Source organism: Megascapheus bottae, chromosome 24 (genome assembly GCF_031878675.1).
Source record: "Megascapheus bottae isolate mThoBot1 chromosome 24, mThoBot2.hap1, whole genome shotgun sequence".
Taxonomy (NCBI): domain Eukaryota; kingdom Metazoa; phylum Chordata; class Mammalia; order Rodentia; family Geomyidae; genus Megascapheus; species Megascapheus bottae.
The window spans coordinates 4,464,831-4,492,666 of NC_143532.1; the positions used below are offsets into that span (position 1 = coordinate 4,464,831).

Consider the following 27,836-nt stretch of genomic DNA (forward strand, 5'->3'; position numbering starts at 1 on the left):
CTATGGCCTTTTTGCTGCAGTCCTGGATAGCTTTTATGTATGTGGTCTATATTACTGATTTGATTTTCTGCATATTGATTCTATCCTTTCTTGGTTCCAATGGGAATTTTCTCCTTGTGCTTCTATTTTTCTTTTGGTTTCTTTATGTCCTTTCTAATGTAGATGAATCTTCTTTCATTTCAGTTTCCTTTTGAACCTACTAGTTTCACTTCATTTTTCCTTTTTAAATATAGAGGACGTATTTTTCATTTATCCTGAAAAACCTACCACAGAACTACTCAACAGAGTATAGGCATCCTTCTTACTCAGATGATTTTCCTGGGGATTTTTGGTTTTTGTCATGTGTTAGTGATTTTTTTTTTAATAGAGCAAGGCTCCCTTCGCTGTGACGAGTTGCAGCTGTGTTCTGAGCATCTGTCTTCATCATGTTGCCATTGTCTCTTGATTGTACCTCACCTCATTTGATTAACTTGGTTCTGAGACAGGTATCTTGGTCACGGAGCCATTTCCCTGGCATGAGCAAGAAAAGACTTCGTGTCTACTATGATCCTCTGACCAGATCACCAGAAGCAAGTGCAGTGGTTGCTGATCGTAATAGCTCATTCCAAGATGCTTCCAGAACTTTTCCTATCTTCTTCCTTCTTGAAGGCTATGTACCTGCAGTGTAATGGGGGTTCCTGAACCCTTCTGCCTGCAAAGGAGCTGTTCTTTGAAGCTAAAGATTCATGAGGCAATGTTGTTGTGACCGGAACTCTGATTGTTTATCAGTGGTGAGGCTTGGCTATGGTCGTTATCCCCCGGGTGCCACAATTTGTCCTCTGTAAGAAGGTAACCAGTGCTCATAGTTATAATCCTAGCTACCTGGGAGGCTGAGATCAGGAGGATCATGGCTCAAGGCCTTCTTGGGAAGAAAAATTAGCAAGGCCCATCCCAACTCCTAGTCAAGCATAGTGACACGTGTCTGTCATCCAGGCTGTGGGAGGATCATAGTCTCAGCCCAGCCAGGCAGTAACACTCATGAAACTCCATCTCAGAAGGGGAAGCTAGGCGTGGTACAGCACAGACACGTGTCACTATGCTTGACTGTGAGTTGGGATGGGCCTTCCTACCCGGCTCATTTGAGGTAGCCCCATCCTTCCACTGTTGCTTCTCTAGGCTCCCTGCTCTTTTTCCATAGTCCTTTCTGCAGAGTACTTTGTGCTTATTTCATGGCTGTATCCCCCACTGGACCATGGGTGCCCTGATGGTATGTGGGGTTCAAATCTTAGTTAACTACACCTACTGACTCTGTGGAGCAAAACCACCTGCCTTCTTGATGTCTCAGTGTCCACTTGTCTTCTAGAAATCTCAATGTCCTCATTCATCCAGTAGTAGTAAGAGTTTCCTTAACACCCGGGCAAAATACTGGGAACAAGATGAAACCTGACAGCTGGTAAGTGATTATAAGAGTTCTTCGAACATGTACCAGTCCAGGTTACTGTCATCATTATTCTCCTTAATGACACAGCCATCCGTGGGTCCCTGTGGCACAAGTAATAACTGCATCAGAACTTCCCCGCCCCCACTTGCTCTAGAAGAGTCTCAAGTCTGGGATCACAGAGAGTAACTGTTAATTAATGATTTAGTTGAACTCCAAGGAATAGTTCTCAGTCTCAGATTGCTCATCTTTGAAGAGAAGAGCTGGTAGAGGTGTGAGCACGCGTAATTTCCTTAACATTGTTTATGTACTTCAGTGCATGCAAGTCCAAGAGAAGGGGATTGACACCAGTTTCCAAGACCTGCATTCTTACATATACTATGCTCTTTTTGTTCCTAGTTTATTTTGATAAGTGACTGACACCTGTCCATCTACTCATCTGTTTAGAGACCAACTTTTTATGCTTTCATCTATCACCCACCTGTCCATCTGTCCCCCATCCACTTCTCTTTCTATAATTGATCTGTTCATTCATCCATCTGTCCATCTATCCATCTACTCACTGATTTCACTGTTCATCCAAGTATTCAGTGATCAATACGTCATTAATCAAACCATCCATTACCCTCCCTGCCCTTCCCATGCTATCCACTTACTGTGTTGGTTATTTGTCTAACATGGTCCTCTACTTCATCCGGGGAAGCTACTCCTCCACCCTAAGAACCAAGCTTGCTTGCTTCTTTCCTTCCTTCCTTCCCTCCTTCCCTCCTTCCTTCCCTCCTTCCCTCCCTCCCTCCCTCCCTCCTTCCCTCTTCCCCTCCTTCCCTCTTCCCCTCCTTCCCTCCTTCCCTCCTTCCCTCCTCCCTTCCTCCCTTCCTCCCTTCCTCCCTTCCTCCCTTCTTCCCCCCTCCTCTCCCCTCCCTTCCTTTCCTCTCCTCTCTCCTCTCCTCTCTGCTCTCTTTCCTTTTCCTCCCTTCTTCCCCCTCTCTTTGCCCTCCCCCTCCTCCTTCTTGGCAGTGTTGGGGTTTGAACCCAGAGCCTTGTGCTTGATAGGCAGGTGCTTTATCACTTGAACCACTCTTCTGTTGGTTATTTCAAGACAGGTCCTTGCTTTATGCCTGAGCTGGTCTGGACTGTGCTTCATGTATTTGTTCTCTTTCATGTCTTTGGCACAACTGCTGTGTGATGCTGTGGCCAAGCATTGTGGTCCCCTGTAGCTAGGATGACATAAACTACCTTATAGCCACTGGGTAAGATGAGGAGGCACCAACTTTTTACCAATGCTGGCTTTGAACTGCAATCGTCTAGATTTCTACCTTCCAAGTAGGTAAGATTACAGGCTTGAATCACCATGCCCATTTGATAGTTTGTTTTCTAGACCTGAAGACTTCCTGTCACACATCCCCTAATTCCCAAGGACTTGTGTGGGTTTTTGCCATTCTACTGTATCCTTGGGATTGCTGCTGTTCTAGGCTGGGTTGGGCCGCCTCATACCTTCCTTCCTCTGGAAGCCTGCAGAGGTGTTCCCTCTACAGTGTCCTTGAAAGAAAGCAAAGCCCATGCCCTCTGAGCTTTCTGAAGCAGCATCACAAACAAATCTTCAACCAGCAAAATTCCTTGACCCCGTAGATTGGAAGTTGGATGAGTTGGGCATGAGTTCACTTTTTACAAACTATTAGTTTGTGTGCCATATCTATAAATTATGCAATAAATTTCAAACAGATGTCCACAGAGTATTTTATGAGGAAAGAAGTTTTAATTGGTCTGTTTAAATGGAGATAAATCAATTATGGAAACAATTAAAATTGCCTATGAGAGGCAGTACTAGGAAGAGGAAGCATGGCCTAGCTATTTCCATATTTATTAAGTGCAAGGCAATAAAAGCTGTTTAATTATTTTGCATAGCCTCTGTTGTGCATAAACCAGCGAGAGACAATCCTACTTTACAAAAATTCAAACACGTAAACAGAAGCCTGTACCGAACTCGGCCTGCATTGTCAGTTTAACTTCACTTACTTTACTCTTCCCATATTCCTTCTTATGTTTCCAGGTTGTAGTCTTTTCTTGACTTAATTACAATTCCATTCAATAAAATCAAATGTTCATTCAAATATACTTTTGAATATAGTCATTTACTTTTTTATTGAAACTTAGCATCTTTGGGGGTAGAACACTGGGGATTTTCACTGTTGTTGTTGTTGTTGTTTATTTTGTCAGTTATGTGGCCTGGGCACTGTCCCTGAGCTCTTCAGCTCAAGGCTACTGCCCTACCCCTTTAGCCACAGTCCCACTTCCCATTTTCTAGTGGCTAATTGGAGATAAGAGTCTCACGGACTTTAGTGCCCCGGCTGGCTTTGATCCGCGATCCTCAGATCTTAGCCTTCTAAGTAGCTAGGATTACAGGTGTGCGCCATCGTGTCTGGCTTCACTATATTTTTTAATATGAAAAATTCTCCAATCTACTGTAAAGTTTAAAGAATAATAAGTGACTGGTCCAATACCTTTTGCTTAGTGAATCAGCCATTTGCATGAGGACTAGCATTCAGGAGAACTTTTGTTAGTATGAAGACACAGAGACAATAGCGCTTGGCTGTAAATGAGGCAGTAGGGTTTAGATCCCACCTCTGCTGCATCCTGGCTGTGTCAGAGTCCCCTTGCTTCACCTTCAGTTTCTTTATCGAAACTAGGGGTGTACCCCACAGGGCTATGCCAGGCACATGGGGGGCTCCCAACAAATGTCATCTTGGCCTGCTAAGTGGGCTCCTGTGGTGCACTGGGTTTGGTGCTTGGTTTTGTTAGTGCCAGTTCCTTTGGGCTGATATGAAAGAATTGTGCCACTGAGACAATTGGCCTTGTGCTTAAGAAACTGTGCTTTGCCTGATGACAAAATTCCCAACACCTGAGAGCAGAGCACGCAGCAATACACTAGTGCATTGCTTTTGCAAAAACGAACTTTCTGCACTTCACACATGTGCACACACACATACACACGGAGAGGGGGAGTAGGACTGGCGTGAGTAGGGTCTTGGGTAGCTTTGCCCTGCGGGACTTGGTTGAGTTACTTCTGTCTCTGAGCCCTAGTTGTGGCTCTGTACACTGGGCTATCCAACCTCGCTGGGTCGTTGTCAGGAGAATACGAGGTGGCCTACAATGAAGGATAACTTAGCATAGTGCTGCTCAGCCAGTGTAGTTGCTGTCACTGCTCGGAATGGAAAACCAATTTTGGATTGGTCTTTGAAAAAAAAAAGTCAATTTTGCTGCTAGGCAAAGAATACCAGTCTCTTGAGAGAGCAAGCCTGCAGTGTGATTTCAAACGTGCGTAAGCCTGGCTGGGCACATGGGGTAGCTGCCGGCCACCACTGTGGACTTGACCATCACAGTCAGTGATGTCCTAACATAGGCCAGCCTTCCCTGGTGCTCCTGGAAGAGCCAGCCAGCCCGTGCCAGCCTCTGTGTTCTTGTGGCCTAGGACTGACGTTCTCCTCCCTCTCTCTTTTCTGACTTTCTTCGTGCACTCAGGTTGAAAGGATTGTGGACAAGAGGAAGAACAAGAAAGGGAAGTGGGAGTACCTCATCCGATGGAAGGGCTACGGGAGCACGGAGGACACGTGGGAGCCAGAGCACCACCTCCTGCACTGTGAGGAGTTCATCGACGAGTTCAACGGGCTTCACCTGTCCAAGGACAAGCGGGTCAAGTCGGGGAAGCAGTCGGGCACCTCGAAGCTGCTGCGGGACTCCCGGGGCCCCTCTGTGGAGAAGCTTCCCCACAGGTCTACAGAGCCTGCCAAGACCAAAGGGACATCCCACAAGAGGAAGCGCATCACTCCTCTCTCCAAGCCCAAGAAGGGGCACTCAGGCAAGGCCCCCGCAGGCGGTGACAGGGCAGCCAAGACCGTGTCTTACAGGACTACGCCCAGTGGCCTGCAGATTATGCCCCTGAAGAAGGCCCAGAACGGCCTGGAAAATGGGGATGCTGGCTCCGAGAGGGACGAGGTACATTTTGGAAACGGGTCTCACCAGTCAGACTTGGATTTGAATGACCACGACGGAGAGCAGGAGCCCGGAGACAGCGACGGGCCCCACTCCGCGCTGGAGAATGGGCTCGGTTGGTGGCTTTTCTTTTCCTTGGGCTTGGTTTTGGTCAAGGTGGGTGGGGGGGGGGTGGTCATCTAGGGAATAAGAAGGATGTGCTCTTCCCGACTCTTAGCCATCCCTCCGTTCATTTCCCTTGTCCAGGGCTGTGGGTCTTATTTCTAAACCAGGTCCAGTTGCTATCACGAAACCCGGAGGGTGTGTAATCTAGGAACAATAGAAATGGCTTTCTCACAGTGCTGGTGGCTGAGAATCCCAGACCAAGGTGCCAGCAGAGCCAGTGCCTGGTGGGGCCGCTTGTGACTGCCCTGACGTGGTACACCAGGAGAGGGTGTGAGTGCCCTCTGGAGCTCACGGAGCCCTCCACCTCTTGATGTTTCTGCATCGGGGGTGATGTTTCAACCTGGGCATTTCTGGGGAAGGGAGTGTGGGGCACTGATATCCAGCAGGCGTTCCATGCCATCTTGATACCGTCCTCGGCTAATGCACTGGGTTTGCACTCTCGCTCCATCCTGGAGGCAACACAGCTGGTGTATACTATGTTCCATTGGGGACTCACCCTCCTGCTGAGCCTGTGCAGGAAAGAGGAGGCAATGGCCCAGGTAATTCAAGCTCCCACACCTGTCGTTTCCTCAGCAGGTAGGTTGCTCTGAGCTGAGTCCTAGGGGGCCTGTGTCTTTTTGGGGAGCTGTCTGTGCCAGCTAGCTGTGTATGTTCCCTTGTTTCTCAGACCAGCCTGTCTGCCTGTGGGCATTGTCCTCTTCGAAGGTAGCCCTGCCCCCAGGTAGGTGGAGAAATCCTGCATGGGTGTGGACAATGCATGCCAAGCAGAGCAGGGCCCGTCTGGTATCCTGCAGGAATGCTGAGATGTGGGAGGTGATGCAGTGAGTGTGTTGATGGAACTTTGGGGTTCATTGGGGTCGAGCTAGCCATCTTAGGGTCTCTTACTGGGGAGGCTCAGAGCACTGACTTGGAGATTCACCCAGGTAGGATTTATTTGGCCATCTGTGCCCTAGCACGACTCACATTTCCCTCTGGGGCATCCCTGGCACCAGTGGGGCTTGCGTCTATTACATATGGAAAAGCTGGTGTGTTTTGAACATGCATCTCCTGGGGAGAAGTGGGCTGCATGTTGTAGGCTTGGCACGGGCGCCAATATTTGGTGCTTCTGTGAGAGCTGCCACAGCCTCTGGCAGGCAGGAAGGCAAGGAGAGTGTCTGAGGCTCCAAGGTGTGGGTTCAGGAATTGAGTCTAGCCCCTTGGCTGTTGGCATCCTCTGCCCAGCACAGAGCACGGCTGCTCCGAGTAGGCAGAAGCTCAAGGGAGGATGGTTTTCTGACGCGGCTAGACCCTGGTTTGAAAAAAGAAGAAGGTGGCCTACCTCATCCTGTACTGCTTTCTAAAAAAGGCCTAGATCTTTGCCTTGGCCCTCTGATGCCACCCTGGTCTTGGCCTGCCGCCAGGAGAGCCCGATGAGAGCAGCGGTTATCTCCTTCCCCGATGCCCTTCTGCTCCTATCTCTGGTGCTGCCTGTTCTCCACTCCAGTGTGCTCCAGCAGGGATGGGCTGGAGGAAGCCGCCTGCCTCTGCCGTGCTCTGTGCCCACTGACCCACGGTGTGCTGTCGTGGTGCCCGTGAGACCTCAGTGGCGAAGCCAGTGGTTCCTGCACTGCACGAGTGTAAGATCAGCCTGAGAAGGTGAGATCTCATCATGTCTCTGCACCGAGTATGGGGTGGGACCCCAAGGGTGGGCTGACACAGCGGAGCCCTTCTCCTGCATTTTGAGGCATGCTTGAAGGTGGCATGATGTGGCAGTTCCATTTCACGTGAGGTATCTGTGCACTTCAATGCAGTACTAATTTGTGCACGCACCCTCTGGATTGCCGCTGGAGTAGAATGGTAAAGATTAGTAAGGACTTCTCCTGCTGAAACTTCCTGTAAGTTACAGTGGTTGTCTCCCCCCCTCTCATGCTGAGAAGATATGTGGGGCTGCTCACCTGGCAGGGGTCACAGACATGTCACAGACATGCCATGTCATTGTTATACCACATTAATGTTCCAGCCACTGTCAGCCTTTCACATTCTAGTTAGATACAGCTTTTCATTCAGGTTATGTGGGTGAAGGAAGGAAAGGAAACGTCTGGAAATTCTTTCCAGAGATAGAAGAGCAGTGGCCAAATGAGTTGTTTTAGGTTCTTGAACAGACAAGACTCAAGAGAGAAGCGGGATGTTGGAGGAGGGCAGCTCTGGTGAAGCAGTAGCCATGTCTGATTTCCTCCTCTGACCCACTCCCCTACTCTGTCTCCCGTGGTGCAGACCCAGCAGTTTAATTCCCAGCGTCCACCTTGTGCCCGTGGGCTTGCCACGCGAGTCAAGGGCTCCTCTCTGTCAGGCAGAAAGGGACAGGGTCTCCCAGCTAACGGGTGCCATGTGTGCTTTTTATGGCTTTCAGCTCCCTTGGTAAATGAAGGTTGTGCATACGGAGTGGCGACTTATGTAACACGTTGTTGCTGTGCTGCTGACTTCCCTGGGCTCTGCTGTGGGAAGACATGCTAAATCAGGGCTCCAGCGGGTGGTGTTTTGGTTGTAGTCTGTGTTTTTCCCAGCCATGTTGATGAGGTGTACACGCTGGCTCAAGGTTGCTCTCAGTTCTGATTTTTCTCAGGTCATGACAAGTAGCTTTGTGGTCCTGATACATACCACCTGCCACAGCATCCCTTAGGGAGCTTGTTAAAACTCACTCCACCCCGACCAAATGATGGGGCTTGGGGTGGGGGCAGGGTCTGCCTCTTACCTGTCAACTATGGGATTCTGAGAGCCCATGTACGCAGGTTGTGTGCAGTTAGTCCCCTCGGGGGAGGGAGGCCAGAGTCACCGCCTGGATTTTTAACCTGTGTGTAGGAATGTGGACTTTGCAAGTTTTTAAGCCTCACCATTTCTCTTCCTTCCTGATATCCTTTCCTGAGCCCTCTCTTTTTACCTAAAACAGAGGTTTCACCTAAGTGGAGAGGCAGTTGGACTAGCTCGTCCCTCCCATTCTGTCCCATTCTGCTGGTCACTTTCTTGTCTAGAGGTGTACAGAGCCATGTGTTCATTAACCTGAGGGGACGTAGCTCCTTACGCCTCATCCTTCCCCGCTACCCTGGAGAGGACACGCAGGCGCCTGCTGCTTTCCAGTGCCCAAGACCCATGTCTACATTGCTTTAATTTTGGCGAGTCCTTTCCTAGTCTGAAGACTGTCCTCTGTCCCCCAGACCTTTGAATCTTGGATGTCGTGTGAGCCTATGTTTTCCCCATTATTGCTGCTGTTGAATGAGTCATCAGTCTTTTGATCACAACCTTTGCTTGCAGAATATTTGTTTATCTCATTTCTCTTGCAAGGTGATGATCGTTTTCCCTTTATTGACCAAAATCAGGAGCCATGGTTAGAAAGCAGAGCATGGTGGTAATCTCAGCATTTAGGAGGCTGAAGCAAGGTGGTGAGTTTGAGGCCAGCCAGAGCTACAAAGGTGTTTTATAGAGAAGCACTTTAGAGCCATTGCCAGTGTAGCAATGACACTTGAGGGTCAGCTTCTCAGAGATAGAGCCAGCAGCAGGTCTGCAGAGTGGGTAAGAATGTAGATGGACATTTCCAGAAACGTCTCTCTCTGTGCCCTCCCCTTACCCCTACGTTCGAGACCACTGTTGTGGATTAATGAGCGCCAGAATGGTAAGAGGGACATGCAGGGGCTCACAGATGCTGGTGGTTACAGGGAGACAGGCAAAGTGTTTCTGCATTATGGATCTTACAGTTTGCCTCCAAAAAACTTGGAGTGTGGAAAGCTTATGAGAGAGTAGGAACTCGCCCTGAGATGTGGCCTTGAGGTTTGCAAAGTACCTCCAGCAGTCCTGTAGTTCTGATAGGCAGTACTGGTTTCACCAAGGTGGAGGGTGAGGTGGTGTGCGGGCTCAGGTTGGGACTGGCAGGGAGATCCTTGCAGTGTCACTCCAGCGCTGGCCTCTGAGCTGCCCAGCTTGCTTCCAGACAGGAAGAAGCGATTCCTGTGCCCTGATTGTTGGGGCGTGGGGACAGGAGTGTCGCTGTTACAGGCTTGTGCTTTCCCCGGTCCCCCTTGCTTCCTTGCTGACTGATGTGATACAAGCCTATAGGACGAGCTCTCCATGCCTCAGTTTGAAAGCTTGCAAACAATGGTCAATTTCCTAGAATATTAAAGCTTAACTAAATCAAATTTGACATTAGAAAATTCCCAGAAGAATCCAGAAAGAAGGGACACAAGATCTACTTGGTTTTACAGGAACATTCTGGAGTAGGTGATTTAAGCCTGTAGTTGCTTATCATCCCTACCTGGTCCAGGTGGTTGCAGAGAACAGAAAAAGAGAGCACTCAGAGCCCAGGAAATCCTGGACTTCCAGAGCAGGCGGAGAGAGGAGGAGACAGGCAGATTTTAGGACAGCCTCACTTAGGTGTGGTGGTGACAGCCTGAAGAACCCAGCCTTCTGATGCTTCCCCAGAGCCCCAGCTGTTCTGGGAGCTTCTCACTCCTGGCTGCTACCAGAGGCATCCGGCTCATGCTGGAAGAGGCTCCGCTCGGGCAGCTGTCTCAGGACAGCTCCTAAGCATCCCAGCTTGTGGCCCCAATCCATCCCATGTGTCCAGGCCATGACGGGTGTCCATGCAGTGTCTCCTGCCAACCCAGGCATTGGTTTCCCCAGCACAGCTGTTCCCTTCACATTTGTCGAACCCCAGCTCTCTGATCAACAAATAGACTGATATTTTCGGTGTTCAGAAGTAGGAGATTCTCCAAACCGGCACCACTAACCACAGAAGACTAAGAGAATTTTATGTTTTGCCTTTCAAAATGTGACTAGTTAGTCATGACCCTTTATGTGGTGACATTACGACCCTGTCCGTCTTGGCCACTACATCCTTGGGAAGTGCTAGACTGTGATGGAAAAATCTGAGTCTCCTACTAGGAGCAACCAGCCCCCTGGCAAGCCCCGGGGAGAAATAGACTCCCCATTGGGCTCTTGAACCTGGGGTTTGGTCCGGCATCTTGCGAGGGCTGATGGGATCCTGGTGCTGGCTTTGGAGTGTGAACAATGCTTTCCCTGCCAGCTTTTCTAGATTAATCACCTAAGAAAAACTCCAAGGAGCTATTTTCTTGTTGCCAGTCATCTGTGTGCAGCCTTGTAGGGTGAAGTGGGGAGTAGATGCTAGTGAAAGCAGTGTGTGGAGGGGGTACTGTGCCTGTAGAGGGCTCGGAACAAGAATGAAAACAGTTTACTGGTCACCCACAGTGTGGCAGAACCTTGACCACTATTGACTTTGTTGACCCCCTTTAAAGTTTTATTTATGGTTTTTTTGTTTTTTTTTGTTTTTTTGTTTTTTTGCTAGTCCTGGGCTTGGGCTCAGGGCCTGAGCACTGTCCTTGGACTTTCTCAAGGCTAGAGCTCTACCACTTGAGCCTCAGCACCACTTCCGGCTTTTTTCTATGTATGTGGTACCGAGGAATCGAACCCGGGTCTTCATGCATTCTAGGCCAAACTCCCGGCCCCTATTTATGGTTTTTTTTTTTTATTGAAAGGTCCTGTACTCTTCTTTTACAGTGTAGGGTTTTATTATTTTATTTTCTCCCTTTTCCTTTTTCTCTTGTCTTTGCCTCAATTTTCTGTGTCTCTCTATCTCTTATTTATTTATTTGTTGCCAGTCTTAGGGCCTGAACTCAGGGCCTGAGCACTGCCCTTGGGCTTTCTCAAGGCTAGTACTCTACTACTTGAGCCACAGCACCACCTCTGGCTTTTTCTATGTATGTGGAACCAAGGAATCCAACCCAGTTCTTTGTGCATGCTAGGTAAGCACTCTACCACTAGGCCAAACTCCCAACTCCCTGTCTCTTAATTTTTAAAGTTCTAAAAGTAATGCATCTGATTGTACTAATTCATACCACATGGAAAGGATAAGCATTTGTTTCCTTTCTTCCCAAATTCTAATGTTCATGTTTTTTATGGGTCTTCCTGGATGATTCTAACTTATTAATAACACACTGTATATTACATATGTAATAGTTACCATCCATTTACACAGGATATTTGTTGAGCGAAATATGAGTAATTCCTTTTTTGCATATTTATCACCTATCACATGTTTATCAATCATATTTATTTGTATCTGTCATTTATCATCTATCTCATCTATCATTCCCAGCATCTACTTTATATCCTATCATCTTCTATTATACATTATCTGTTATGTATCATATGTATCAACTATCATTTATTCTATCTATCTATCTATCTATCTATCTATCTATCTATCTATCTATCTATCTATCATCTCCAAGGCCTCCTGGAGGGGACATTTGAATAAAGTCTGGGGCATTTAGAGCCTCTTTGCTGTAACTTGCTTTCTACATTTTAAATCCACCTCAGCTCTGTGTCTGGGTCAGGACATGTGTCTCTGCTCTCCCCTTTTAGCCACTGAGGATTTCACAGTGTGCAGAGACTTAACTGTTCTCTCTTTGACAAGGCTGAGGCAGCCTGCAGAGACATGCACTCTTGCCAGCCTTGGCTATCTATTACCAGCCTTTGTAATGCGTTCCCCAACTCTGTTGATTTAATTTTAGTTTGTCGCTGAGCATCTTCTCATGCTCCTGTGTCTGTCCATAGCAACTGCCCAGGTGCAGGCATGTACTGAGCACAGTGTGCTGCGTCGATCCTCCACTCAGGTAAACTCCTGACCTCTCTAGCCATTTCATTGAGGGGATGCAGATAATTCTTCCTCCTAAGGTTGTATAAAGTGGCAGTGAATTAATTTATAGAAAGCCCTTAGAAGATGATCTGTCACATGGTAAATATTCCATAGTCATTAATGGTTATTTCACTTCCATTGTTCTGACTGTATCTTTGCATTTTCCTATTAAAAAAAACAACTGGGAACCAGGTAGACAGATTATAGTGAAAACTCTTAACACAGAGGTGATACAAGAAAGCCATGATGGGGGCTAAGAGTGGAGGTGCCAGAGAGAGCCACTTTGGGAGGGGGCTTTTTGGAGAAGATGCATACACTGGGTCTGATAAGGCCGGCTGAACAATGGAGAAGAAAGAAGACAGTGATGGATGGGGAGGCGGTGAGAGTGTAACAGGGGCACAGAGGAAAGAACATCACGAAGGGTAAAGCAGTTCAGCGCTTCGTTGACCATACTGGGGGAACCCAGATCCATGGACCCTGTCCTCTGCATTCTGCAGGTCAGCCTGGAACTAGTCTTTCTACAGAGGCCTCCTGAGAAGCTGGGATTACAAACATGCACCATCACACCTGGTTCTGAAACAGTTCCTTGTAATCAGCTTATTTTGCATCTGGAATTCATGCTTTTCTCAGCTGTTTAAGCTGTTTAGACTGCTGACAGTAAACATCACAAGATGTATATCATCATCCCAGCCATCCTAAAGACCCTCACAATTTCAGCTTCTTTAAAATTCAGAGCGTATGGCTTGATCAGGGATCATCATGGCCTGCCACAGGATGGCTGATGGGGCTAAGAGGTTGGGAACTTGAATTAGCAGGTGCCTTCAGCCTTTGAGGTCTTGGCCTCTGTTTAGGGGGCAGAGTTGAGAGCTGGGACAGGAGTGATCAGTTCTGTGATCAGAGAGCTAGAACAGTGAGCAGGAGAACTCTGGCTCACTCCTGGAATGCTTAAGCTGTGGTTGTGGGGAGAGGCGGAAAGGAGAGGGATTTTTCGAAACCTTGCTCCTTGTCATAGCCAAGACTGACCTGCCTGCCTGCCCTTTTTTGGATACACTGCATGATGGGACAGGCATATACTTCCCCTATGCTTCCTGTTGGCTGCCTGCAGCCACCTGAGTGTATTGATAATTTTCTATAATCCACAAATAAAGTTATAAATATTCAAAGGCCCCTTGGAGATGAAGGTTCGTCCCTGATAATCCCTCACCAAACAAGGATCTCTGTTCTCGAGCGGGGCTCCTATGGTTCTGAAGACACCACAATGACTGGCTTCGAAGAGTCCATCAGGGGGCCAAGAGGGAGCAAAATGGAGATAGGGCAGCATGCATGCTGGTTATCCTGCCAGGTGACTCCTCGCCGCTCAACAGGAAGTTGCAAGCCATAGGTGGCCACGCTTAAACTTCAGTTAATTCCAAGGAAAGAATTGTAAAATTTCAGTGACCTGCTGTGGCTACCAGCTACCCCATTGCATCCGAGGGACATTTTCATGGTGTATTCTGCTGGGCACAGCTGGATGTGACTGGAAGCTCCTGAGGGTAGATCCATATCTGGTTCACTAACTAGGCCACTCCAGGGCCTGCACATCGTCAGAGCCACCCCAGCGTCACAGATGCTCATCGAGGACTGTGTAGGGATGACTGTGAAAACAGGACAAATAGGAAAGAAGAGGGCATGCATGCTGCTGAAGGAAAATGCCCAAGCCACAGAGAAGGGCAAGACCTCTCACACAAGTGTGGGAAAGAGGCCGTTGTTGCTTCAGGGATGGAGAAATGACCTTGGTCTCCCGACCGCCTTCTGGGTCTGATAGCTGAAGCCACATGAGGTGCTACTATCTTCATAGGGAAGGAAAATTCCTGGCGCCCCCAGCTTCCTGTGTTCTCTGCTTGGGCTCTGTGGAGAGGTGAGGTCTCACTTGGCTGTTGTGAGGCAAAAGGTGAAGGTGTAAGGCGAGGTGTGGTGAGTGAGTACCTGAGCGGAGTGCAGAGCCAACTGAGTGAGGAAAGCACGGATTTTCCTTCATGAGGGTAAAGCAGAGCTTGGGAACATAGTGTTTCAGGAGGCTGAGCCTTCCTGACCTGTGAGCAAGGCAACTGTGGAATGAACTCGCCATGCAGACATTCCATTAATGGCACGTGGTGCTCTAGTTGGTTTCCCCTGTCTGCTGGCTTGCTCGTGCATGAACTTGATGAGTACTGTGCCAAACGTGTACTGTCTTCTAGGCTCTGCCATGCTGCATATACAAAGATGCATAAGGCTTGTCCCACGGTCTGGTGGTGACAGCAGGCAGGTGTGGGGATGAAGAGAATGCAGTAGAACGAGCTCTGCTTGGTAAAAGATGTCCCATGGCACAGGGACCAGCTGCTGGGCTTATGCTTTCTTTCTGTCTAGGTTTGGCAGTAGATTGTGGGAGGGTGTGTGTGGGGGGGGGGCTCCTGGGAAGAAAAGGCCCACTTGATTTGGAGACCACGTGAGTGGCACAGCCCCCATGCAGCATGCAGGTTTCGAGTCCAGTATCTAGCTAGAAGTTCCCATGCTTGGGAGTGACGTGTGTGAACACTGCTCTATGGCGTGGCCTTGGGCTTTGGTCAAGGACAGGATGCTACAGTGTGGTCGTGAGGATTGAATGTGGTGACCAGGTGGAAGCTGCAGTCTGCACTTGGCAGCACAGAGGGATCGAGGGTGGGATTTACGGCTGGTGGTGGACATGACAGACATGGGGTCTCTGCTTTGGGTGGTCCTGGATGGTCTAGATGGTTCCCATTCCAGATGCTGTGATCATCAGAGGGCAGTGCTAGGATACAAAGATGTGTGGATCAGAATGACGTCGTATCCTTGACCCAGGGACAGCATCCCTTGGTGACATTGCATGTGTCCTTCCTTCCCACTGTGCTGTGGAGTCCTGGCGCTCCTCTTGCCTGGTGCTCGACGTGCTCTTGGTAGAGAACTTGGGCACAGGTTCTGAGCTCTGCCAGCAGTGGTACCTGGCTGAGAACTGATACTGCCTGGAAGACGCCTGCTCTCTGGTCTGCCCTGTTCTCGGTCCCCGCAAACCCCTTAGCCCTTGACCTTCTGTCCTCCCAGACAGCTCATCCCTCTGTAGTTGTAGAGTTCAAGGTAGATATCCTGTCTTGGTGTGAAGATATTGGAATGCCCATTTACCTGGTCCTTTTAAGTGCTATTTTAGCTGGGTATGAAATTGTTGGTTGGCAACTATTTTCTCTTGGTGTTTTGATGATAATATATATTTTCTATTGTTACTGTAAAGGTGGTACACAGAGGGTCACAGTTACATAAGTTAGGTGAAAATTACTTTTTTTATTTGGTCAGTCGTGGGACTTGAACTCTAGGCTGGGGTGTTGTCCCTGTGCTCTTCAAGCCCTTGAGCAACAGTGCCACTTCCACTTCTGGTTTTCTAGTGATTTAATTGGACATAAGAGTCTCCCATTCTTTAGTGCTCATGCTGGTTTTGAACCGTGATCCTCAGATCTTAGCCTTCTGAGCAGCTAGGATTATAGGCGTGAGCCTTTGCACCTGGCCAAAAGTACATTTCTTTGTGGCCAGTGTCAATCTTTTCCTCACTCTCTCTCTTACTCTCACCCCCACCTATGAGTTGTATAGTTCGTTTTCAGCGTAGAGTCTGGTGAGTACTATTGCTGTTTGTTTACCCTTTGTCCCTAGTGCTCTGTGACTTGAGCCATAGCACTTCTTCTGGCTTTTTTTTTTTCATGTGTGATACCAAGAAATTGAACCCAGAGCTTCGTGCATGCTAGGCAAGCATTCTACCACTAGGCCACACTCTCGGCCTGGAATATAGATATTTTGTTGTAGGTCATGGGGCTTGAACTTGGACTGGAGGCTGTCGCTCAAGGTTACCACTCTACCCTTGAGCCAAGCCCCACTTCCCTTTTTCTAGAGGTTAATTGGAAATAAGGTCCTTTTGTGCTAGGACTGGCTTTTAACCTGATCCTCAGATTTCAGCCTTCTGAGTAGCTAGGATTACAGGCGTGAGCCACCAGACCCGGGGCGGAGTTTTGTTTTGTTTTAAGAAATAGTTCTTAGTTTGGCCAAGTACTGTTAGTACCAAGATAAATATATAGATAGTAGAGAAAATGCAAAATATAATGGAGAAAGAGAACTTAAAACAGCACATATGGAAGAAAATCACATGATTAAGAAGAAAGTGACGTTAGATATAAATATACACATAAGAATGACGTTATGAAACATAATAAAAATGTTATGTTGCCATCTTTCTTACACTAATGACTGCATGCCCTTTGCACCTTTCCTTTCTTCATTAGAAAAATATTTGTTGACATTGCCCTATATTCGTTTGTAGAAATGATGCTCTTCCTTTTTATGGCTGCACAATATTCCATTGGGTGAATGTAACTGAGTTTATTCCACTAATCTGTTTTCTTTGAGGAGATTTCTAGTACTTGCAATAATAATGCTGTAACAATCTTTTTGTACATATTTTATATTCTAGTTATATTTTGGGGATAATTTTTCTAGGAATAGGATCAATTTGTCACCAAATTCCTTTCTACAATAATTTATTTTCGCTTTACCCACTATTAAGAGAATGCTTGACTCCCCAAATAGCAGAATATCGTCAAGACATTGAGTTTTCACTAAAGGTTGAAGGGTAAGATGGTAATTTCAATGTAGTTTCATTTCTCCTATTAAAATCTTTTGACTGAAGTTGAAATCTTATTCGTAAGGGCCATTTTGAATTAATGCTTGTAGATTGTTTGTCTTTGACTTATTTTCTGGAGGATTTAAAAAAATTCTTTTTAATCTTCAGTGCCTTAACAGCTCTTCCCAATTTGAGGTGCTTAGTTTATCTGTGACACACAAAGAGTTTTTCCCATTTGTCACCTGCTTTTTAAATACAATGTTCATTATCTGGCTTGCTGCCCTTGTTTCTTTTCTTCCTGCTTTCGATTGAGAATCTCTTGTTGATTTTAACTTTGCATCTGCCACTTTGTGCATTTGACATAGTACTAGGTTAAAGTCTGCCAGATTGACTCATGGTATTTGTTTGATTTCACTTGCCCACAGTCCTGTGGGGGCAGACTGTGTCTCCAGCCTTGCACAGGGATGTTGGGACGGCAGGTGAGCAGGTAGCCAACAACAGGGGGGGGGGGTAGCACTGGAATGCAGGCCGTCGGAGCCTTGGTCTTCAGCCCACGGTGGCTTAGCAGCGCACTTCACCCCCTGGGGGCCTCAGGCATCCAGCCTTGGTGCTTGGTCTGGAATACAGAGGACTCACTGCTGGTTCTGTTGGGTTGAGCCTATTGGTGTCCTTCAGCCTACGTTGGGGCCATGCCCGGAATGTGCCAGTCACCTTGCTGGCAGCTCTTGAACTGTAGGAGTTGAGGATGACCATAGGGTAGGGATCCAGTCTGCGGGCTCCTGGGAACAAGGTCACTGGCCAGAGCTCACGTGCATGCTACTCCAGTGTCCTCTGCCTGCAGAGCCCCACACTGCCACAGCTGTGCCCCACAGGCTTCCTTCCAGGCTTGGTGCAGTGTGCAGAGATGCCTGGAGAGTGAGAAGAGAAGAAGGGTGAGGGGCCAAGGCAGCTTCCCACCGTTGACAATGGCAGATGTGTTCAGACACCTCTGCGCTGTTCTTCATGCTCCCCACCTAGTGGGAATCATAGGCGTGAGCCACCGTGCTCAGCTTATCTGTTGAGTTGAGAGTTGAGGGTCTCCTTACCTTTTGGCACAAAATGGGCTTCAGCCACAGTTCCCCCAGCCACTGACTGTAATGGTAACTCTAGCTGCAGTGACAGGCGTCATGCCACTGTGCTGGCTCCTCATTAAATCTCAACGGAAAGAATGGAGAGAGAGGGGGGACAGGGGGAGGGCACACCAGTCTTGTGTCCGCCATTTAAAGTTTCTGGTAACTCAAGGGACCCGCGGTGGTTGCTGATCACCAAAGATCTCAGAGCAGCTCTGTGATTCCCCAAGAGACCGGAGGCTTTTATTCTGACCTGGCCCAGGCTGGAAAGTGTAGGCGTGCCCACACTCTCCCTGTCTGAGTCTCTGCAGGTGGGAGCCCGTGGCTGCCCACAGAAGGCAGCCCCCATAAAAAGAACCCTCTGTGTGCTAACAGAGCCCTTCCATGTTGTGGAGGGTTCAAGGTTAACCCGAAGAAACAGCTCCTGGCCACCAGCCTTTTAATTAAGTGTCTGCGTTCATTAAGTCATCCTACCTGGTGTCACCGCTGCCTCTTGATGTTTGACAAAGCCTGTTTGAGAAATGGAAAGGTACAAAATGAGGCTTCCTAGCAGCTCAGAGCTGCCATGGCTCCTCCTTGGTGCCCTGCAGCTCTGATGCCATAGCCCCCGCTTCTGTGGACAGCTCACCTCCTTGCACCCCAGAAGGGGCAAAGAGCCAGCACTTCTTGGCTCCTTGACATGGTCTTAATGAAGAGTTTGACCTTACCCAGAGAGAACCCTGGGCTCTCGGTGCCAGAGGACAGGGCCTGCTAGCTGGTGCCACAGGTGGTATGCAAAGCAAGACAGCAAAGGTGCCACTGCCTGCCTCCAATGAGGCTTCTGTGGCCCGGATGACCCGAGAAATGATGCGAGGATTATGAGGCCATTCTGCTCTCCTGTTTATCCATGACTGGAATCTTGCAGATACTTTATTTATTTTTCTGGAAGTACCTAGTGTTTAAACTCAAGGCCTCTTGGTTGTTTGGCAAGTGCTTTATCCTTAATCCATGTCCCTTGCTCTTCTGCTTTTAGTTTGGTTTTTAGGCAAGCTCTCATGCTTTTTCTTGGGTTGTCCTGGGACCTGTGTTCTCCTTCCTCTACCTCTGCTCTGCCCCTGAATGCCCTCTTTCCTGGGTGGTGCCTGGCTGAGGCCCAAAGTCAGCCCCTTCAGATACATTTTTTTTTTAATACTGGAGATCAAATTCTGGGCTCAGATGTACTCTTTGCTGTTGTGATGTATTGGTTTTGAGCCCTCTCAGCTGTCAAAGCAAGAGTCCACGAGGGTGTATGCACCTGTGTGGACATGTGCATACTTCTGCCTAAACATTTCCTGCATGGGGGCATCTGTCCCGATTCAGCCAGGTCCTAGGTGTGTCCTCAGGGAATGCCAAGTCTAACCCTTCACACACGCTCTTCAGACCCCCTCCCTTCCCTGACTGTCACTCCCACTCCAGAGCAAGGTCTCTAGACCTTGATCCTCCTACCTGCCACCTGTCCACCAGTTGCGCAGTTCTGGTGCTCGTGGGCAGCCTCAGCATTACTGTCCATCTTACCTCCACGGAAGGGAGCTGGCTTCTCCCGAGTGTGTGCACACACTCGCACACACGTGGTGCTGTTGCTCCTTTAGTTTTATGTACTCTCTCGTTTCTAAAGTTACTTCTGTTGTCACCTTCCCCCCACCCCATCTTTATGTTTTACACCTGACATCCTCTCCTCACACTCTGCATTCCATCTTGGGATCTCACAGCCTTTTAAAGTTTTTAGATTTGCATGCTTGCAGCTGTGCTCTGCCTTCTGAAGCTCTTTGGGTTTACAAGTGCTTACTGTCTTGTGTTCCATTATAGTATCATAAAGAATCATTCTATTGTCATTGAACTTCTCCTGTGGTTCACCTCTTCAACCCTCCCCTTACTGTGAACCCCTGGCATCTGTGATCCTTTTTTACTGTTTTTACAGTCTTATTTTTTAAGCTTGTCATGTAATCAGAATCAGGATGTACTGGATCATCACAGTAGCTTCTTTTACCTAGTAGTATACATCTGACATCCATTTAAGTCTTGTGGCTGCATAACTAATTTCTTTGTTGGTCCATTCTACCATAAAAAATCAACTGGTTTAGTCCAGCTTTTGGTTATTATGGATAAAGCTGCAGGTTTTGTTTCATAGTTTTGGGATATGGACAAGTGATGGTCAGTGCTACAACCTACCTAGTTTTCTTTTTATTTATTTTTGGGGGTGCTTGGGTTTGAACTTAGGACCTTGCACTTAAAAGAAAGATGTTTCGTTATTGGAGCCACATCGGTGGTCTGCTTCTATGCCTGGGCCATGTTCCTTAGCTGTTTTGCTCAAGGCTGCTGGCACTCTACCACTTGAGGCACACTTTTATATCCAGGTTTTTGTTTGTTGATTAGCGACAAGAGTCTCATGGACCTTTCTGTCTGAGCAGGCTTTGAGCCACAGTCTTCTTATTCGTCAGTGTGATTCTGGCTACGTTGGGTCTTTCTCCTGATTAAAGAAACTTTAGAACTAGTTTGAATACATCTACAAAATGGCTTGTTGGAATTTTGATTGGATTACATTGAACCTCCAAGACACGTTGGGAAGACGTGACCACTGAAAAAATGTTAAGTGTTCTAATTCGTGAACACAGCGGAACGAACTCTCCATTGATTTGTGTCTGCTGAGTTTAGACATTTTTCACAATCAGACGCTGTACTAGGTTTGTAGTTTTTAATGTATTTATTATGTTTGTGCTTCAGCACTTGCCTCACAGTTTGAGTACTGTACTCTTGGTTTACTGTCAAATTCCATTTAATCGTTTGGGGTACTGGGAAAGTACCTGATGTGCATATTAATCTTGTCTTTATGACCCTAAAAGAGGTTGATTTACTTTTCCTTGAATTCTTTGGTGCTTTCGGCATAAATGATCTTGCCATTTGTAAACTAATTTCGCTTCTTCCCTTTTCTGGTCTTTGTGCACTAGCTAGACAACCAAGGTGAAGCTGACCGGTGGAGAGAGCACCCTTTCCTCTGGGCAGATGTGAGGGGGGCCTTCACTGTTCCCTCTGATGTGTTTTGTGATGTTTAGCAAGGAGGAAAATACCTTCTTGCCTTCTGCTCACTTTTTGTCAGATGTCTTTTGTTGTTGTTGTTTTTGTTCAGTCCTGGGGCTTGAACTCAGGGCCTACGTACTGTCCTTGAGAGCTTCTTTTGCTCAAGGTTAGCATTCTACCACTTGAGCTACAGCGGAACTTATGGCCTTTTCTGTGTATGTAGTACCAAGGAATGGAACCCAGGGCTTCCTGCATGCTAGGCAGGTACTCTACCACTAAGCCACATTCCCAGCCCTAAGATGTCTTTTGTGCATCAAGTTATATGATATGATTATATAACTTTTTTCTTTAGCCTTCTGATATGGTTTGGTGTTTGAATGTTGAACCCGTTTTCATTCCTCTCATAGCATAAACTTTTATTTTGTTGGTGTCGATTTACTGATGTTTTGTTGAAGATTTCTGCAATCTCTTCATGAGATGCTGGTTCATTCTCTCTCTTTCTCTTTCTCTTTCTCCTCTTTCTTTCTTTCCCTTTCTTGTTGTTTCCTCTTCCTTTCCTTTCCCCTCTTTCTGCCCCCCTCTCCCCTCTCCCCTCCCTCCTCTCCCTTCCCCCTTCTCCTTTCCCCTCCCCCCTCTCCCCTGCCCCATTTTCTTTTTCCCCTCTCCCCTCTCTGCTCTCCTCTCTCCCCATACCCCTCTCCCCTCTCTCATCTCCCCTTCCCTTCAGGCCTTGGATTAAGTAGACAGACACTCTACCACTTGAGCCATACCTCCAGCCCTTGTTGTTCTAGCCTGGTTTTTAGACAGGCTCCTGTATTTTTTTTTGCACAGGTAAGCCTGCCATCCTCCAGCCAACAGCTTTCTACATAGCTGCTGGGCATAGGTGCATGTCACCGCTCCCCCTCCAGCCAATGGCGTAAAATGTGGTCCAGCCTTGAACCACAGCCTTCTCAGAGCTGGGATTACAGTGTGAGCTGCCACACCCAGCTTTTATTCGATTTTGTCATGGGGCAATGCTGGCCTCATGGAATGAGGAAGTGTTCCTCCTGTTGTGTTTTCTGGAACAGATTGTAGACAGTTGGTTGTATTTTCTCCATAAATGTTTGATGTAGTTCACTTGGACCCAGTGCCTTCTCTGTTAGAAGGTTATTCGTTATTGATCCCACTTACTTCACAGATATAGGACTGTTCAGATGATGTATTTCCCCATGTACATGTTTTTGAAGTTAGTGTCTTCCAACGAATTGGCCCATTTCATCTAAGCTGTCAAATAAAAAGGCGGGGCGTTACTCGTAGTATTTCTTTATTATCCTTTTAATGCCCACAGGATCAATAGCAGGGAGGCTTCTTTTATATCTGACATGGGTCGTTGGTGCTTTCTTTCTTTCTTGTTTTTATTTGTTGTTTCCTTCACTGGAAGGTGTTCTCAAAACACGCCGGAGCACCTTTCCACAGCCCCCTTGGCTGGGCATGGAGGGCCTGGGCTGGCACGTCATCTCTAGGACACCCATAGCCTTACAGACCTTCCTGAGAGTCTGATGGCGGAGCAGCAGCATGCCTCCTGCATTTTATTACTAGTTCTGAAATCCTTAGCCATGCACTCTCCAGACATTTGTGAATGAATGCTGATCAGCGAGGCGTGAAAATGTGACACTATCTGATGGATTTGGAAAAAGAGGGGAGGGACAAGAGGACCTGCTTGGTCCTTAGCAAGACATAGCCTCTAGGAAAGCCCTGGGGTCTGAGCCCCCCCTCTCAGGTTCTCATCCTGAGTGTTTTAGGATAGGACGCTGCAGGCAGTACTGGTTGGATAAAGGTTGGCGGCTCATTTTACTCTGGCTGCCACTGTCTGTCCCACAAGGTGTCCCGTGGACAGGCCTGCCTTCGCCCCCTCCCCTGCTCAGTACTGCCGTCATTGGTGGGAATGCAAGTAGAAGTTAGGTGCTCCCAGGCTGATGTGCTGGAGAGAGGGAGTCAGACCCTTCAGCGACAGTGTCCTGGGTCTTCTTCCCAGTCAGACATGCAGTGTTTAAGCTCCAGGGTCTACATCAGCCATCCCAGCCTTCAGAGCAGAGTTTGCACAGGGCTCCCGGCACATCATGAAAGTCCAGACGCTCTGTGATTGTGTTCTTGTGGCGTTGTGACCTGGTAGGCCCGTTTCTCACTTTGCTTATCTGATTTTGGAAGGCTCTGCTCTGACCAACGGGGGCCTGAACCTGCACAGCTCCGTGAAGAGGAAGCTGGAGGCGGAGAAGGACTATGTTTTTGACAAGCGGCTCAGGTACAGCGTCCGCCAGAATGAGAGCAACTGTCGTTTTCGAGATATTGTCGTGAGGAAGGAAGAGGGGTTCACGCACATCCTGCTGTCCAGCCAGACCTCGGATAACAACTCGCTGACGCCCGAGGTAGATGGAGGATGAGGGCTGGAGGGGGTTGTGAGGGGCGGGTGACTGTCAACTTGAAATCCCCTTCTGTCCTTGCATTCTCTTGTCAGTAATAGTGGCCCATGGAGGGCGAGCCACGAGCCATGGGGACACGCCTGTGAGGTGCCTGGTCCAGGAGGGCGGTGCTTTGTCTGTGAGCCTTAGGATTGATGAGGACCATGGTTCTTTCCTGCCAGTGTGGCTGAGGCAGTGTGGGTTGGCAGGTCACGAAGGAGCGGCCACCGCTGACAGTTCTGAAGTTTGGGGATTGCTACTGCCCCTCCTTTCTCAGTAAGCATACTGAGAACAGGGGGTTTGGAGGTGCTGAGCATGGTTCTGCATGTGCTCACACACCTGGAAACCATGGTATTTTAAGCTCATCGTGACACAGCCACACGAGGCCGATTCATCTTGGATTTTTTTTTAAAGCATGCTTTAAAAAGGCACAGCATTTTCCTTCGGTAAACTGAGTGGAGGTGATAACATCTCCTCCTTTGTTCTGCCTGGGTAGAGCACCTTGTGAGGTAACTGTCACCCACTCACCCCACGGGAGGGGGTCGTGCTCCACTCATGTGAGGTGTGCGCTCGCCCTGCCCCTGCCAGCCAGGCGATGGCGGATGGGGGATTCCATCGCTAATCAGCGTCAGTCTAAGGATGGGAGGAAAAGAGAAACAGTCATTAATGCAGTCATCTCAGCTGTGTCAGCCTAAGTGGATTGTCTGTGGGTGAGCTGCCTGCCTGTGGGTTGGGGAGCCTGGAGAGAAAGCCGTCATGTAAATCAACAGATGGTGTTGAAGAGCAGATGCAGATTCTGGGGCCTAGCAGACTGGGTTTGGGTCCTGCCCTCACCACCTCTGCCATTTCTGTTACCCTGGAAAGTTACTCTCCATCTCTGGGCTTCCTCGAGAAAACAGCTTGGCATGTCCTCGTGAGATTAGAGTGCAGGCGTGCAGAGCTCCCAGAGTGCTCAGCATATAGGAGGAAATCAATAAATAGTCCTGCGATTGCACTGCCGGGCCCACCTGGCTTGTTAATGGAGGCGAGGGAGGAGAACTCTTCCCAATGGGCTTTCTCTTTCTACTCATGTGTGTGACATTGATTGGACTGGATGCACAAGCAGAAATTCAGATATTAGTGGACGAATTAAATTAGATTCTGAGGATGGTGGGTATGTTGTGATATTTTTCGTCTGGTGTATGGCAGAGAACTGGGAGATTAACAAAAATGTCCCCTAAGGAAAGAGCCGGCAAACAGGAGGGGTACCAAATACGATTAAAAGCTTTTTCTCTCTCCTTGCCAGGAGAGGACTTTGAGCTGTGCGGTAGCTCTTGGCTCCTCCAGGGCCATCAATCGGTATCCCCAGGGACAGCCCAGCCATGCTAGGCCTCTATTTACCTTTAATTGTATGCCTTCATCCAAACCCACAAGGCATGTTAACTTTCTCTCTTCCTCCCCTCCCCCTCTGTTCTCTCTCTTCCTCCCTCCCTCCCTCCCTCCCTGCTTTTTTTGGTCATAATCTTCCTCCTCCTCTTCTTCCTCCTCCTCCTCCTCTTCCTCCTCCTCCTTTTTCAGTACTAGGATTGACCTGGGAGCCTCAAGATGACTAGGCAGGCGCTCTACCACTTGATCCATGCCTCAGTCCTTTTATTTATTTTTCAAATTGTATTTTTATTATCTTTAAGTAGTTGTACTAAGAAGTTGCCATTCAGTAAATTATTTTCTTTCTTCTTTTTCTTTTTCTGCCAGACCTGGGCTTGAATTCAGGGCCTGGGCCACTGGCCTTGGGTTTTCGCAAGGCTACAGCTCTACCACTTGAGCCACAGCACCACTTCTGGCTTTTTCTGTGTATGTGGTACTGAGGATCGAACCCAGGGCTTTGCGCATGCTAGGCAAGCACTCCACCACCAGGCTGCACTCGTAGTTTTCTAAGTTCAGTGCCTCTTGAGGACGTCACCCTGACATCATTGTTCACATCTCTCTCATGCCAAGGTCTTTAGTACTTTGAGTTTCTTTTCCAGAGGGAATCTCTTATTAACTTTATCCCAGCTAGCTTTGAACCATGATCCTCCACGGTGGAACTCTGCGTCTGAAGTGGCTGTGGTGGTAAGTGTACCATCATGCTTACTCATCTTGTTTCCTGCTGTATTTGCTTCTATTTTTTTTTTTATGAGAAGCACTGAAATCCCTTTTATTTGGGACCCTTGTAATAAGCTGTGGATAACTGCTCGTCAGTTCTTCAGGAGGCAGTGGGAATGATGAGCTGGAAACAAGGTTCTGATCAAGTCATATACACGCGCGCGTGTGCGTGTCACACACACACACACGCGCGCACACACGGGTAACGTCGGCTCACTCAAAACCCTCCTTTGGCCTGTGAGACCAGTGCAGTGTGACCTCATTCTGGTATCTCGCATCCGTCTGTACTGCTGTTACTCTGGCTGTCCTTCATGCTGCACCTGATTCTGGTATCTCACGTCCGTCTGTACTGCTGTTACTCTGGCTGTCCTTCATGTTGCACCTGCCACAAGACCGTTGCTTGTCCTCTAGCTGGACCAGCGTCCCTCTCTTCTTGCATCATTCACTGTTGCTCTTTCTTCAGGTCTCAGCTTGCCCATCATTCCAGGATGAAGCCTTCCCTCATACACGCATCCTCGGTACCAGCACCCCTCCCTGTGGAGCCTCATAGTTACTCATGCACATGTACTTTTGTGATGCTCTATTAAAACTCAGATTCCTCTCCGTTTGGTAGTCATTCGCTATATTCCATTAGTTATATGGAGGGATCCAAACCAGCTTCTAGAAGGGATCGAAAAGTGTTCTTTTAGCTCTCAGGGATTATATTAGTTATCTTTTGCTGTGTAACAAATTGTCTTAGACTGAGCATGTTCAAACATGTTCAGACAACAAGAATTGATTGTTTTATAGTCCCAGGGGTCAGGAATAGGGGTGGGGCTTGACTGGACACTCCTTCCTACAGTATTGGCTGGTCCCAGTCTCACTGGGGGCTTTGCTGAGGGAGTAGGGTAGGCCGTACTTCCAGACTCACCAGTGTGGTGTTCAGCGGGTCTCATTCTTCCTGGCTGTAGGATCAATTTCCAGCCACATGGGCTTCAGGGCTACTTATGCCATGCAGCCAGCTTCCTCTAGGGCGACAGCTCCAAGAAAGAAAGATGGCAAGTGAGGATGGCCAAGACAGAGCTGGGTCTCAAAGGTAGCATCCCAGACAGGCACAGGGGCTCACACATTTAGCCCCAGCTACTCAGGAGGCAGCAATCAGTAGGGTTATGGTTTGAGGGAGGGGGGTGGGGGGGGCTTAGAGGATTGGAGCTTAGGAGAGGAGTGTGCAACTAGGCAGGGACTTAAGAAAGTTCCCGAGGAAAGTGCCTGCTCTTGAGATGGACCTGGCTGTCAGCTAGTTCAGAAGAAGGCAGCGAGGCCCGGCCTGGTTCCTTTCACACTCAGATTACCTGGGGCCCAACCCTCCAAAGATTGGAAGCTGTACAGAGAAGATGCACAGGGAAGAGTCTCCCTGGCAGACGGTAAGAGCAGGTGCGGCAGCAGCCAGGAAGTCTCTTAACAAGGGCAATAAATGTAAAGGACACATTTAGGACTTCAAAGTGCACAGCGATTTGCGGCTATTTGTTCCTGTCACATGGCAGAGTCCTTTAAGGCAGAGTGTGCTGTTGCAGGCCAGCGGGCAACAGTGGAGAACTAGGTCTTGTGTGCCAGAATATTCTAGAATAATGTGAAAGAGGGAAAGAGCATGTAGTGGTTTCAGAGCATTTTACCTTAAACGTGTTACAGTCAGAGTTTTTCAAGAGGATGGAACCTCAGCTATCTTTTCAAATTGAAAAGGCAAAGGGAAGGCATATACATATGTATGGATGTGTTCTTCTTTGTTCCTTTTGATTAATCAACCAGCAATTTTTGGATCAGTATTGGGGTTTGAATGCAGGCGCTTCTGCTTGTGAAGCAGGAGCTCTACCATTTGAGCCATGCCCCCAGCCCTTTTGCTTTTGTAAATTTTTCAGACAAGATCTCACTGTTGCTCACTGAACTTCAGTTCTGGGATTGCAGGTATGCTTGGGCTGGTTTTGAACCTTGATCCTTCTCACCTCTCCTGTAGCTGGAATTATAGGCTTGGGGTCCCAAAATGTAATCTGTGCTTTCGTTGTATCAATAAAACACAAATTTAGTTTTAATTATTGAAGGAAGTGGCTGTCTTGTATGGCGATGTGTTTACTAAAGGGCTGAGCCAGCCTTAGGCAGTGACTCCTCTCCAACTCAGGCAGGGAATCACAGCTCATCTCTCTGCCGCTGGCTTTTCTTTACTTGCCTCTCAGAGCAACAGAGTTCATACATAGGTGAAAGCGTGTCT

At 48.1% G+C, this 27,836-nt stretch overlaps 1 protein-coding gene across 3 annotated transcripts in view; it reads left to right on the forward strand.

Moving 5' to 3' along the window:
• Positions 1-27,836, forward strand: part of Cdyl2 (chromodomain Y like 2) — a 93,810-nt gene that overhangs the window by 47,584 nt on the left and 18,390 nt on the right. For 2 of the 3 annotated variants that reach the window (XM_090357242.1, XM_090357244.1), the window contains exons 2-3: positions 4,937-5,522; positions 23,223-23,440. In XM_090357242.1, coding sequence (XP_090213368.1) covers positions 4,937-5,522; positions 23,223-23,440 — 804 coding nt within the window. Of the gene's footprint in view, positions 1-1,161; positions 1,247-4,936; positions 5,523-23,222; positions 23,441-27,836 lie in introns of those variants that run through there. The other variant, XM_090357243.1, reaches the window with a different exon arrangement.